Source organism: Herpailurus yagouaroundi, unplaced genomic scaffold (genome assembly GCF_014898765.1).
Source record: "Herpailurus yagouaroundi ecotype Mexico unplaced genomic scaffold, PumYag 142, whole genome shotgun sequence".
Lineage (NCBI taxonomy): Eukaryota > Metazoa > Chordata > Mammalia > Carnivora > Felidae > Herpailurus > Herpailurus yagouaroundi.
The window spans coordinates 36,834,504-36,849,272 of NW_024412397.1; the positions used below are offsets into that span (position 1 = coordinate 36,834,504).

Sequence of the window (14,769 nt, forward strand, 5' to 3'; positions counted from 1 at the left end):
AAAAGAAAAGAAAAGAAAAGAAAAGAAAAGAAAAGAAAAGAAAAGAATGATAAACACAAAGTCCACAATAGGTATTACCAAAGAAGATGACAGAATACGGGAAGGACATACCTCTATAGCCACGTGGTTTACAATGGCATCACTGCAATGCAGTGGGGAGAAGAATGGTCTTCTCACTCACGGGTGCAGACCAATAGACTGTCGGTATGGAAAAATGAACTGACCTTAACACGATACACGTAATAATTCCTGATGAGTAGTGGATTTTACTGTGAAGAGTAAAACAATGTGGCTTCTCAAAGAGAGAGAACCTGCTGCAAACAGTATAGTTGGCTAAGTGCCTCACCTAACTCCTGCCACACCTTCAGATCCACTGTGGTGTTCACGCCAATGCCAATGACTGGGAATGGCAGAGATGCTAGAACTGAACCATTTCTGCCTGCCAGGGCATCCTTAAAGAACAACATGTGCTCTGGGGTTCCCCATTAGCCTGACAGACACTGCCTCACACTGCAAAGCATTACGAAGTCTGAGGTTTTTCCTAGTCAATATTTCCTCTTTCTTTGTTCTCTCACTGATGCCAGATGTAGAGTAAAATCCTAAGGCTCTCCTTATGTATCCCTGTTCGCTTTACTCTCTATTCTATGTCAGCTTTTCCTCCACTGAGTCTCTGCCATTTCTACTTTCATCATAGCACCTACTTCCCAGAAGACTTGAACTGACACCATTACCATTTTGAAACTGTTAATGAATTAAGGGCCTAGCTTTTGGACACCAAAGATCACGAGAACACATATAGAAAAACCACAAGCCGTCATGTTCTCCAAGGAAAAATACACACATCTTCCTAGTTTTGAGGAAAAAAAAAATGCATACACACACACACACACACACACACATCATTTCTAGTTTTGAGACAAAATACATCCCATACACTTACATTCCACCTTCCAGGCAAAAAGGAGTAACAGGAACCAACTTATTCCAATGCCTAAAACAACCAAAAAATCTGACCAAATATATCAAAAAGCAGTTCTCAAACACTGGCTAGCAGGCAGCACAGGAAAGTGATCGCTGAAAGAGGGGAACCAAATAAGATGAGGCATACCATTATCTTAACTGCCTCTGGAGTTTCCAATGTGCAACGTGGGAAACCCAAACGAAGCCCAGCAATCTCCCCAAGTTGAGAAGACAGAGCTAGGCATCCACGAAGGCCAAGGTGTCTAGCGTTTGCAGGCCGAGTACTGGAGAAGACAGAGCTGCACAGAAAGTGAGCTCCAGGGATGTGCAGAGGGGTCCCTGCACATCAACCACTGAGTACTGATCAGCATACGTTTATGAGGGGACCCACCAAAATCCAGGGAAAGAACAATTCAATGTGAAAATAATTTTTGCAGTTAATACAGTGCCAGGAATAGCTCATGCTCCCACCAGCCAGAGTGGAAAACCTTATAATTCAAGGGGCAAAAGCAAGAATACTCAGAAAGGTACTGCCTACAGTAGGCAAAATTAGCCCTATATTAAAAGCTGCTCTGGTGTCATCTTTAAAATCTTAAACCCAAGCTTCAGAAAGATCAAACTACTTCTAAATAACTTAACTCAGTCCCAGAAAAACAGCTCAAGATTATTTATAGAAACACAAAATATTCAAAACTCAAAAAAAGGTATGCTTCACTTTGTTTGGTGGTATCCAATAAAAAACAAGCAGGCAGGTAATGAGGCAGAAAAATACAATACATAATTCGAAAATGGACTCAGTTGAAATCTCCCCATAAAGGACTCAGATGACAGAACTATAAACAAGAACTTTAAAAGTTACTATATTCCATATGCTCAAGCAACTAGAAGACCAAGCCTGTTAAGTAGACATGAAATATATAAATAAAAACAAAAGACTCAGATTGAATTTCTAGAGATAAAAACATGGTCTTATATAAAAAATACACTGAATGAGGTAAGTGGTAGATTAGACACTTCAGAAGTTGATTAATAAATTTGAAGACAAAGCAATATAAACTATCCATAGATAAACACAGAACAATAGCAACAACAAACTGAAGGAAAAAATGAGCAGAAAGCTGTGGGGTAAGCTTAAGTGGCCTACTGGAGTCCTCTGTGTAACTAAGGTCCTCATAAGGCAGGGCAGTGGGGGGGAGCGGGAGAGACACAGTAATATCTTAATATGTAATGGCTGAAAATTTTCCCAATTTTATGAAAACTATAAACTGTCAAATTGAAAAGGCCCAACAAACCACAACCAAAAGACATATTTAGAAAATTAGTCAAGGTATACTATAATCAAATTGCTTGAAACCAGGGAGAAAACAAAAATCTTAAAAGTAGCCAGAGTTTAAACTCACACATATTAAATGCAGAAGAACAGAAGCAAGGGTGACGGCAGACTTCCCCCTCAAAAACAGTGCAAATCAGTAAATATATGCAATAATATTATTAAAGTACTGAAAGAAAAAAACTGTCAACTCAAATTCTATAACCAGTAAAAACACAAAGTGAAACACAATTGAAATAAAAGAAATCCAAACTGGAAAGGGAGATGTCAAACTATCTCTGTTCACAGATGGCATAATCACACATATAAAAAACTGTAAGAAATTCACCTTAAGAACTATTAGATCTAAACTAGTAAGTGAATTTAGAAAGGTTGCAGGATACAAAACCAAGAGACAAAATCAATTCTATTTCCATACACTAGCGACAAATAATCCAAAAATGAAATTAAGAAAATAACTCCATTAATAATAGAATCAAGGGGCGCCTGAGTGGCTCAGTCAGTTGAACGCCTGACTCTTGATTTCAGCTCAGGTAGTGAACTCACGGTTTGTAAGACTGAGCCCCGTGTCAGGCTCCTGTGCTGGGTGTGGAGCCGGTTTAAGATTCTCCCTCTCCCTCTGCCCCTCCCGCCGCTCTCCCCAACTCCCCCCAAAAAATAGCATCAAAAAGTATTAAACACTTGATCTTTAGAAATAAATTTAACAATTTAACAAAAGATATGTACACTTTAAAACTGTAAAACATTGCTGAAAGACACTGAAGAACTAAATAAATGAAAAGATATCTCACATACCATATTCAAGTACTAGAAGACTTGATATTAAATTGAGAGTACTCTCCAAATTTATCTAAAGATTCATTGCAATTGCTATCAAAATTCAGGCTGACCTTAGTGCAGAAATTGCCAAATTGATTCTATGATCTCTACAGAAATTCAAGGGCCCAGAATAGCTAAAATCTTAAAAAAGAAGAACTCAGAGGACTTACATTTCCTGATTCCAATACATAATTCCAAACAGTAATTAGCTTGTATTGGCAGAAAAATAGAAATGTAAAGCAATGGGATAGAATTGAGAGTCCACAAATAAACACTTACATTTACATGGTAGGAGATTTTCACAAGGGTGCCAGGATGATCAGAGGGAAAAGAATAATCTTTTCAACAAATGATGCTGGGACAACTGGATATCCATATGCAACAGAATGAATGTGGGTCACTATATACAAAAATTAAATCAAAATGGATCAAAGACTAAATGTAGCATCTCAAATAATAAAACTCTTAGAAGAAAATATTGTTGTAAATCCTTGAGAACTTGGATTAGGTATTGATTTTTTAGATATGACAGGAAAGCACAGGCAACAAATGAAAACAAATGATAAACTGGACTTCAAAATTAAAACTTTCATGCTTCAAAGGTCACCAATAAGAAAGTGAAAGAATGCACAGAATGGGAGAAACTATTTGTAGTTCATAGATGTACAAATAGGGACTTGAAGATGGAATTTATAAAGAACTCTTTTAACTTCCTCAGTAAGATGACAACCCAAATGAAAAGTTTCTGAATGGACATCTCTCTAAAGAACATACACAAATGGCCAAGAAGCATAAAGAAATGATTATTATTAGTCATTAGGGAAATACAAATCAAAACCACAATGAGATACCACCTCATACTCACTAGGAGGGTTGTAATAAAAAGAATAGCTATAAAATGTTGGCAAGAATGTGAAGAGACTGTAATCCCCAAACATCGTTGGTAGAATGTAAAATGGTATAGCCACTTTGGCAGTTCATGCAAAGGTTAAACATAGAATTACGATTTGACCCAGCAATTTTACTTCTAGGTAAATACCCAAGAGAAGTGAAAACATATATCCACACAAAACCTTGTATGTGAATGTTCGTAGTAATGTTATTCATATAGCCAAAAAGCCTAACAGCCCAAAAGTCCTTCAACTGGTGAATGGATAAACAAAATATATATTCAGCCATAAAAAGTAATGAAGTAATAATACATGATACAGCATAGATAAACCTTGAAATCATTATGCTAAGTGAATGTAGCCAGCCACAAAAGGTCACATATTATAGGATTCCATTTACATGAAATGCCCAGAATAGACAAATCTATAGAGACTAAAGTAGATTAGTGGTTGCTAGGGGCTAAGATGAATAGGGAATGGGAAGTGACTGCTAATACATAATTGAGTTTCTTTCTGGGATGATGAAAATGTTCCAGAATTAGACTGAGGTGATGGATCCACAACTCTGTAAATATACAAAAATAAAACAAAACAACAACAACAACAAAACACCCAAACACCCAATGAATTATACATTTTGAAAGGGTAAATTTTATGATATGTAAATTATATATCAATACGAAAAAAAAAAACAAACGCTGACTATTGAAGCAAAAGAAATAACAATGTATTGGGGGGTTTTACCTATAGAAGTAAAATGTATGACAATATCACAAAAGTCAGGACATAGACTGCTGAAAGGTCCTCAAAATTCTAGGTGAAGTGGAAACTATAACTTAAAATAGGCTGTGATAGGGGCACCTGGGTGGCTCAGTGGGTTAAGTGTCTGACTCTTGATTTTGGGTCAGGTCATGATCTCACAGTTCAAGAGATGGAGCCCTGCATAGGGCTCCATGCCGACAGTATGGAGCCTGCTTGGGATTCTCTTCCCCTCTCTCTCTGCCCTCCCCCACTTACACATGTGCACACACAACATAAATAAATAAACATCAAAAAAAAAAAAAATAGGCTGTGCTAAGCTAAAGATGTATATTATAATTCCCAAAGCCAGTGAAATAGCCCAAAAAAGAATTATAGTTAATAAGCCCTCCCAAAATATGGACTTAATCCAAAAGCAGGCAATTGTTCAGTATAAAATGCACAAATCATCACATGAAAAAAACACTTTCAACTTTTAATAAGAACTTGCAAATTCAACTACTATTCACATCTCAGTGTAGAGTGGGTACAATGAGGATACAAGTAACACAAGTAGGGCTTTTGGGCTCATCCCAGGTAAATCCTATAGATTTCTAAACATAACGATCAGCAACAAACTAGATATTGGAAATGTACTCAAGAACTGAACTGGGAACCGCTTCTCTAAAGGGGTTCGATAGTAAATATTTTGGCTTTGTGGGCAGACACTATGGTAGCAACTCTACCATTATAATACAAAAGGAGCAATAATATTAAAAGAATAAGTGTGTGTGTATTCCAATACTACTCACAAAATAGGCAGCAAGGAAATTAGGCCTATAGGTGATACATTGCCAACCCTGACTTACCCTCTGGCTGGGGAGACAAAATGTAACAAAAAGTAAAATAAAATAAACCTATCAGGTAAGAGTCTACAGCAAAGGAATGTACAGATACTATTACAAAGGCAACAATGAAGGAGGAATCAATGACTGGGCTGTAAAGAGTCTTTATGATATTTTTAAAGTAAAGGAAATAATAATAATGTAGGGGAAATTTTCTTTTAACAAAATCTCTTTCTTATATATAGAGGTTTATCTACCATCACCTAACAAATTCACATGAACAAAAATATAAAGGACACTTAATAAAAGAAAAATTCATTGTCAATTTGATTTACTAACTTCACATATATCAGGATGTAGGTCTTTTGAGACATACCAAGATAATAAATTTTACTTAACTAAGCCTGAAGGCAAACCTAGACATTTTAGATCAAAACCTTTGAGTAATCTACATACTTTATATTCATACCATGTAAAGTATCCCAGAATCCTCTGTACCTTTTAAGATTGCTTGTAGATTATCTAACGTTCTTTCAAGGACTCTTCTAGCCTTATCTATCAGATATTGGTCAGCATTTATATATCTATCAGATATTGGTCAGCATTTATAAAGATTGAAGAGTAAGGGAAAAAAAGGGAAATTACTGACCTGTTCATCTACCGAGTCTCCTGCACCTTTTAAAGACTCCATGGAGACTGAAGCAGCAGTAACCTTGGAAGTCTTAAGTTTGACATCAGCTTTTGGACTCAACTTGTGTCTTGATCTGGCATTTCCTTCCGTAGAAATTCCTAAGGATTTCCATCAAACAAGACACTAAAATTATACCTTATTCTCTTAAACTCGCCCCCCCCCCCCAGTAAGCACTTCTCCAATATCCCTCCTTATGGGACCCCACAGGGAAAATTCTACTTTATAAACTTCATTTTAAACCTCTTAATAAATAATGAACCATGGAAAGATTATGTTTTGAATACAGTTAAGGTTCAACTTAAATATTTTTAAAAGGTGATGTGGAAATTCATAAGTCACATTAAAACTTATAAATCTTAAGATACAGTCAATATATACCTTAATGTAGGGGAAATTAAAAATCTGATTTTTCACATAGTCAGAGTACCTTCAGTGGTTCAGTTTAACACTCATTTAGTAATAACCGGTAAGCTTTAAGGAGTCTATCACATAAACCCTGTATCAAGAAGTTTTCACATTTTTCTTTGAACTATAAAATTTAGTCTATTATTTGTAATATAAAAAAATAAGAATCTCTTGCTTTTTAAGAGATGAAATGAAATGTTCTACAAGTTCATCTAAAGCTTACTTGCCTGACCAGCCCATAAAATAAGGCAGTATTTCAAACCTTATAGGTTTGAAACCTATAGGTCAAACCAAGTTGTGTTTTTTTTAAATTACTTTCCAATGAATTGTTCTGCCTCTAGTTATATCGGCAAAATGGTCCTACTGTTTTATTTTCTCCTAACACTTAAGAAGCAAAGGAAGCTTACAAAATTAGTACAGAAAACCATACCTGGAACATACACTACTGATTGCTCTTCATCAGAAACTGTGAAGAAGGACATGAAGGAAAATACTAAAAAAGATCGTCCAATATCCAAATGCTGCCTCTGTTCTGTACTTCTGCTATAATTTCTAATTTCTTTTGACCTGGGAATTTATAACTAGCTTTTAAAAAGAAAATTAGAAAGCAATGCAACTGAAATAAAATGTAGTAAACTTAATCTTTTAAAGTTCATCTTTACATAGTCCCACTATATGTTTTGTGAAATTTTTGGGAGGTCTTCTTCCATAAAACTTTCACCCATGCTTATTTCCAAGTGAGATATCTTGGAATAATATATTCTGCTGTGAAGTTCCTTTCATTACCTTTCCTTTTGTAAGCAAGGAGTTAAATGCACCAGTTTGTTTATTATTGGAGAACGGACAAGTTATTTTAGGCATGAATAAATAATTTCAAAATGAGCTTTAGCTCTGAAGAACAAACACTGTTTGAGGGCAAGTCCATCATGCAAACACAAAAAGGTTTTATTCTTCTGCAGTGCATTCATGAAATGTCCCAGAAGCCCTATGATTTAACAAGTGGAAGAAATTGAAGACAAAAAGAACTATTTTGAATTTCAAAAGGAAAAATTTAGAAAGGCTAAGATCATAATAGTGTTATAGAACCAATATAATAAGAAAGCTTTCTTTAAGAAACAACATCTTATTCAGAACTATATCTAAATCCAGATAAGTCCACAATTTGATAACCTTTGATTACACTTCCGGGAAGTAAGTGTGTAAACAATTTTTTCCAAATGACCTACAAAATACCTGTTTTCTGTTCTTTCATAAAATGCTCTCTTCTCCGAGATTTCTAGACAAATCAATTATTAAAAATTTCCTTCCAGGCAAAGGTTGGAGTAAAATAGTAGATTTAACAACATGTTAAAAAAAGTCAATATACATCAGTTCAGGGTCACTCCTAGCTATGGAATCTTTTCAAGGAGGCTGATTGTTAAGTGCTCAGAATCCCCATAGGAATTTAGGAATACAAAGGGGGTGCTACTATGTGAGCCGCCAGGTGATTTCCAACAGCTCTCTGCAGCAGCACACAAATACTGCCACAGATTCAAGATTTGCGCTGATAACTAGTGCCTCTACACTTCAAATCCTCTCAGACATCAGGTATGGAGCTCAGAAAATGTTAAGGGGCACAGAAGACAAGTAAACAAACAAAATCAGACCCCACTAGTCTAAGGAAATTGACAGCAGCTAACACGGGAGCAGAGAGAAAATTTACAAATTCACTGACACCCAATCTAAAAAAAGCCTTACAAAATGAAATTATGCAGCCTCTTCAACAGCAAAAACCAAGTCGTTTTTTATATCCCTTGGGACTAGTGCACATAGGTTCTCAATAAATAATCTGCTGTTAGAGATACCCACATGGGAAGGTACCCAAGGGAAGAATATTCAAGATGATTCAGGACAAGCTCCATTTGGCAACATCTTCAATTAGAAGATACAGTAATGATGAATTTGCAGAATATTCTCCAAAGACAATCTATGGAAAGACTAACATAACTGAATCCTGGGAAACACACTAGACTTCCCTAGAACATTCATGAAGAAGACTGCTCACAGCTGGAACAGACCAGCCACTGAGGAACCAACTCAGCTGCATCATGATTTGGAAGCTCATCAAGTATCTTCTCTCAAACCTGATGCCACCTCCCACATCCTTACTCTGAGCTAATAACTGTTTCCTTTTTAGGAAAAGCAAACTGTAGAGATCTTTCATAAGCTTTATTTGCAGATGACATATTACATATAGAAAACCCTAAAGACTACAAATAAAACCATAAGAATAAATGAATTCGACAAAGTTGCAAGATGCAAAATCAGTTTAAAAAATCTGTCATGTTTCTCTACGTGAATAGAAAAAGAAGAAAACAATCCCATTTACAACTGCATCCAAAAAGAATACAATACCTAAGAATTTAAAATTTAAACAAGCAGGTGAAAGACCTATACACTGAACACTGTAAGACATTAAAGAAATTGAAGACACAAACAGAAACTTATTCCATGGTTATAAAGTGTAATAATTAATATTGTTAAAAATGTCTATACCAAAGCAATCTACAGATTCAGTGCAATCTCTATCAAAATTCCAAAGTGATTTTTCATAGGAATAGAACAAACAATCCTAAAATGTCTATGGAACCACAAAAGGCCCTAAACAGCGAAACCAATCTTAAGAAAAACAAAGCTACGGACATCATGCTTTATGATTTCAAACTATATTACAAAGCTATAGTAATCAAAACAATGTGGTACCGGCATAAAATCAGACAAAAGACGCCCATGATAGCTACCCTTTTCCTGCTTTTTCTTTATATGTCACCTATAATCATTGGGCATACAACATGTTTTACTTATTCATGACCTCATCTCATCTCACAAAAACGTAAGCACCAAGTGGAGGAGGATTTTTCCCCTGGTTTTGTTCAATGTTATATCCCCTAATGTCAAATGCCCAGCTCATAGTGAACCGTCTATGAAAGAATTAAAGTGATATTTAATTCTATAAAGAACTAACAACGTTTCCGTGTTGTCTTTCTATCCTGTAGGGATTCAGAACTGATCACCCCAAATGTCCACTTTGGCATGTGGATTATTTTGACCAGAAAACAATCAAGGCCCAAAAGACTCATGAAGAATCCTTGTCCCTGCCACTAATTGCCTAAAAGAATTTAGATGTAGGACCTGCTCCCAGAAGAGAGAATCACCATAAATAACTATGTATAACATAAACTAGGAGTGGTAGATAGGAAGGAATTTAGCAAAGTCTGTTTGTTAAATTCCTTTCTATGTCCCATTGTTTCCATATGGCCCAGGAAACACTTGTTTACCAAACATGTATCCCTTTTCACCTTCCTGTGAATTGCTTTCCTTGCCTTTAAAGTCCCAGATCCCTATTCCCTTCCCCTTAGTTTGGGATGACATATATACCTCATTTCGCTTGTCTTTGGAACCTCACACAGATATATAGATCCCCCATATATACGTAATTAAATTTTATTTTCTCCTCTTAATCTATCTCATGTCATTTTAATTCTTAGACCAGCCAGAATTACCTTGAAGGGTAGAGGAAAATGTCAAAATATGCAGGCAAAACCCATCAGCCACATTCATGCTAAATATCTTTTCAAATATAAAAATGCTAAATTAACCTTAACATGGGTTTTAAAAAAATAAACATAAAAATATTTGAAATTGCCTCCATCCAACCTATCCTTTGTAATCATTGGTAATCTATCTTCATTCAAGAACCCAAATAACTTACTTTCTTCAAATACAAAGTCTGAAAAATATACAAACATATTTCACAGGAAAAGTCAAAGAGACACAGTATATACCAAATGTCTACTGGACCTCTTACTGGGTTCTGTGTGTCACCTCAGTTCTACTTCGGCTTCTTTGGAAGTTCTTTACTAAGACAAGTACAGCAAATTATAAAGCATCCTTAATGCTAGTACCAAACTCCAAATCCCCAGAATTAAAGCAGTAATTAGAAACCAAAAGTACAGAGGAAGGAGCATATCTATCTCAGATCAACAAAAGCTGAAGAAAATAAACTTGGTGTTGCACAGCCTAATCTAACCTTTTTTAGTTTCACTTACAGCAACACACGTATATGTATGTAATTATCATTGACCCAAATGACTTTCCTGGCTAGTATATTCTCTTAACATCAACATAAAGTCTCTATCTGTAATTGAATATTCAATGGCAGAGATTATAGCTACTGCAATGTTTTGACCAAGTCCCTTACAGTTCATATTTGTTAATATCAAGTTAAAAATACAGTTAATGAGGGGCGCCTGGGTGGCTCAGTTGGTTAAGTGTCCGACTTCAGCTCAGGTCATGATCTCACTGCCCGTGAGTTCAAGCCCCGCATTGGGCTCTGTGCTGACAGCTCAGAGCCTGGAGTCTGTTTCAGATTCTGTGTCTCCCTCTCTCTCTCTGACCCTCCCCCGTTCATGCTCTGTCTCTCTCTGTCTCAAAAATAAATAAACGTTAAAAAAAAAAATGCAGTTAATGATAAAACACTGGAGTGTATTACCCAATCAAATTTAGATACTGCAGAAACATTAATTTCTTTTGACACTACCAGGAACTATACTGAAGAAAAACAGTTTATGGCTGAAGGGGCATATTTTACTTGTAGATTTAACCCATAAAATGACAACATGGGATACTCACTGTTTACACAGTAGGTATAAAGACATACCTTGTGCCAAACATTACTGCTGAATCATACTGTGCAGGAGATGCAGAACTCATAAGAAGAGTTAAAAAAAAAAAAAAAAAAAAAAAAAGGTGATGTTCAGTCACAGATGATCTGTCCTCACATGACAGAAACATCTAGGACCAGGAAATTTCCTAGTCACATTTCTCTAATTGGTTAGGCAAAGCATTGAAAAACTTTCTTTTAACAGTGTGAAAAGAATACCAGATTATACATACATTCTTTTTGTTTTTTTCTATTGAAACTTCTATATAAAGCCTATGAGGTGGTCTAGGAAGTCATTAGTGTAATAAAGATCCAAAGACACATGATTAAACCAAATGATTCATAACTATCCTTATACTTTTTAGCAAAGATTCAGTAGCAAATTTATATTTGACATTGCTTTTGTGTCCTATGGAGATTTAAAATGAAAACATCTGAGGCTGGATGGTAACTGGGAATTTTATGCAATAGGTGAGGGAAATAGGTAATACTAGTAACCTTGCAATTCATTTCAAATTACGGAATTTCTATCAAATTTAATCACCACTATCTTCCCCATTTGATTTCTACTACTCACTTTCAATGAGAAGATAAGTATTTTACATTAATTTTCAGAGTAAGGATGAAAAGAGAGAAAAGAGAGAATATAGGACTTCTATGTGAAATAAGGAATAATAACTATATGACTAAGTGAGCATACAGGGCTGCTTAGACCAAGAATACAGTTTGTTTATTTACCTATTAACTTAATTAGTGGAACAGCAATACACTGCCCCCCCCCCCCACACACACACACCACTTATACCGATGAGAACAATTCCCTTGGTCATAGAGAAAGTTAAGGAATAACCACTGAAACCACATAAGTGGTTATGAAAATGACTACACTAAAAAAAGCACCTTAGAAGCTGCTAACCTTCAAGTATCCATTGCAGGCATAGTGTTCCATGAGAAAAGACTCATCCCAATTTCCTGACTTCCTAATTCAGCCCAGTTCCCAATGCACATATTCTCTTTGCATCCTTCCTGATAAGAAAAAAAAAATATTTAATTTGCACAGTGCACTAGTGTGTTTTCATCCACAGTACACGTGCATGATTTTACTTGTCACCCACCTATCAGAGACAAGTGGTAATTATGTTTACAAAGTATTAAACACTGAGCAAGGAATGCAAAAATATCCCTCTCTACACATGACACTGTAATCCTAGTTCTATAACTCAATCAGTAAAACTGATAATATAATTTTGTAAGTTTCACAGGGAGCTAAGTAGAACGTGCAGAAAATGATTCTGCCAAAGTTAACAGCAATGCTTCAAACAATGCTCTATCATCAATCCTAACAAACAGACAAAAAGACTTGCCTCTGCAGGCACTCCTTACACGGACTGCCCTCTCTTCATGTAACACTTCTCTAACGTGATGTAACTTACTAGGACCAAAGATCAGGCGGGCACCGTCTATCCAAACCCAAGAAAGAATCAGTCTGTCACACGTCTCATCAGTTACTTAACTGGGAACACCACCACAGCGGTAAAGCTCCACAGCTTCTCCACCCCAAAACAACTCAAAAACTTCAATCCTGCCAGTGGGGACCCACAGTCCACATGAAACTCAACACTACTTCCAGCAGCAAAGACTTGCAACGCTTTTTATTCCGTAACCAGTACCACCAGACCACGTCCAGCCCCAACCTCTCCGAAAATCCCAGCAAGAAAGTAAATCATCAATCACGGTCAGGCCTTCGAAGTCCGACAAGGTCCTGACTTGCTCCTAACAACGCAGACCAAGGACAGTCCTAAACCAAGACAAAAAGGCTCCCTGTCTAGCCCACACCCTACCCCTCCTCCGCAGAGATTCAGCCGGCCCGAGGTCACCACGGTCAGAGGGACCCTCCCAGCCCCTGGCTGGACCAAGATTCTAGGCCATCTTTCCAAAGCTCACCGCCAAGGAGGGCTGGAAAACCTCAGTGCTGAGTCTCCAGCCTGGAGCTCCAGCCTGGAGACAGAATCTGGCTCCCAGCTACCTAACACCCAAGTCAGGGGAAAGCCCGGCACCTACACGACGGCCGGAAAGGACGGCCCCGCCCCCAGAGATAGCATCGAGCGTCGCCCCTCCACTCAGTCCCACGCGACCTCTCGCCGCGCGGTGGAGGGCGCCGGCGCCCCCTGCCAGGCGGGCAAAGGATACAGTCCCGGCTCCAGAACGCCGCCGCGCCGGGGCGGGAGGGGCCCGCCACGTCCGCCATCTTGAAACAACCGCCACTCGGGGCGTCGCGCCGGGGCCGCCCCGCCCCAGCCTCCAGGCCCAGGCCGGATTGGCCGCACGGCACAGAGGCCCGCCCCCGCTTGCGCGACCGGCCCCGGCGGGGCGGAAGGGTCCGGGCGGAGGAGTCGCTCTGTCCCGGCGGCGTGGTGTGACACGACCGCCGGGGTCGCGGGTACGAGCGCCGCACGGAACCACTACTCCCAGAGCAGCCGGGGCCCCCCATCTCCGCCTCGCCGCGCTCTCAGGCGCCGAGCACTACAACTCCCGGCGTGCCGTGAACTGGACGGCCGAGCTTCTGGGGCGGTGTCCAGCCGTCCCGCCCACCCCGCTCGCCCGCTGCGTCCCCGCTGCTGCCCCCGCAGCGCGCGGAGCCGGGACGCGAGTCATGGAGGAGACGCCGCCCCCAGGCTGCAGCAAGCCGCACCTGGAGAAGCTGACCCTGGGCATCACCCGCATTCTAGGTGAGTGGGGCTGGGTTCCGTGGGGGGGCGACTGCGGGACCAGAGGATGTACACTAGAAGCAAGGAGGGGCGGCGCGACGCGGACCCTGTGTGCCCGTGGGCACCGCTGCTGTAACTTCCGTTGTTGAGGAGGAGAGGGGTCCCGGTGCGTGACTAGGCCCACGGAGCGTTTGCGGGTAGTGTGAGGACGCAGAGCTGGGAAGCTTGAAGGTTCCACCCCCCTCCCACTCCCCAACCCAGGGCCCGGGAAGGACGAGCAAAGGCGTGCAAAAGGGAGACAGCGGGCACCTGACTGAGGGGCCGTTGGGTTTTTCCGGAGAGGCATTCTTGGCCAAGGAAGTATCCTTGAAATGCAAGCCCTTCCTCTGGTAGCAGAGAGCTGGGGAACTGCGCGTGCAGCCTTCCAGGGCAACAACTCCCATGCGCCTCCGGGTACCGCACCCCAAGTGGTTGGAAGGAGTCAAGGCTTGTGCCACTGAAAGGGTTAGTTTTTCCTTTATGGAACCTTTACTTAGCACCCGCCACTGTGTTAGACTCAAGGATTACAAAGATGGGGTGGGGGGGGTGGAGGAGAAGCAAAACACAACCTAGGTAAAAATCAACAGCCTAGGTACCCCTAGAAATGAGAGAGGCGGCCAGTAGTAATCTATTATTGCTCAG

The 14,769-nt window shown here is 39.3% G+C and overlaps 2 protein-coding genes across 15 annotated transcripts in view; one reads left to right on the top strand and one right to left on the bottom strand.

The window, feature by feature from the left end:
- The window catches only part of KIAA1328 (KIAA1328 ortholog), a 350,349-nt gene extending 336,679 nt beyond the window's left edge, over positions 1-13,670 (bottom strand). For 4 of the 11 annotated variants that reach the window (XM_040479015.1, XM_040479016.1, XM_040479014.1 and 1 more), the window contains exons 1-3: positions 13,571-13,670; positions 7,109-7,144; positions 6,232-6,371 (exon numbers count right to left, since the gene is read on the bottom strand). In XM_040479015.1, coding sequence (XP_040334949.1) covers positions 6,232-6,371; positions 7,109-7,144; positions 13,571-13,628 — 234 coding nt within the window. In that variant the 5' untranslated portion in view covers positions 13,629-13,670. Of the gene's footprint in view, positions 1-6,231; positions 6,372-7,108; positions 7,145-10,502; positions 10,578-11,377; positions 11,446-12,296; positions 12,407-13,324; positions 13,541-13,570 lie in introns of those variants that run through there. The other 7 variants (XM_040479020.1, XM_040479025.1, XM_040479019.1 and 4 more) reach the window with 7 other exon arrangements.
- The window catches only part of TPGS2 (tubulin polyglutamylase complex subunit 2), a 71,351-nt gene continuing 70,228 nt past the window's right edge, over positions 13,647-14,769 (top strand). The window contains exon 1 of one of the 4 annotated variants that reach the window (XM_040479030.1): positions 13,647-14,109. In XM_040479030.1, coding sequence (XP_040334964.1) covers positions 14,034-14,109 — 76 coding nt within the window. In that variant the 5' untranslated portion in view covers positions 13,647-14,033. The remainder of the gene's footprint in view (positions 14,110-14,769) is intronic. The other 3 variants (XM_040479026.1, XM_040479027.1, XM_040479029.1) reach the window with 3 other exon arrangements.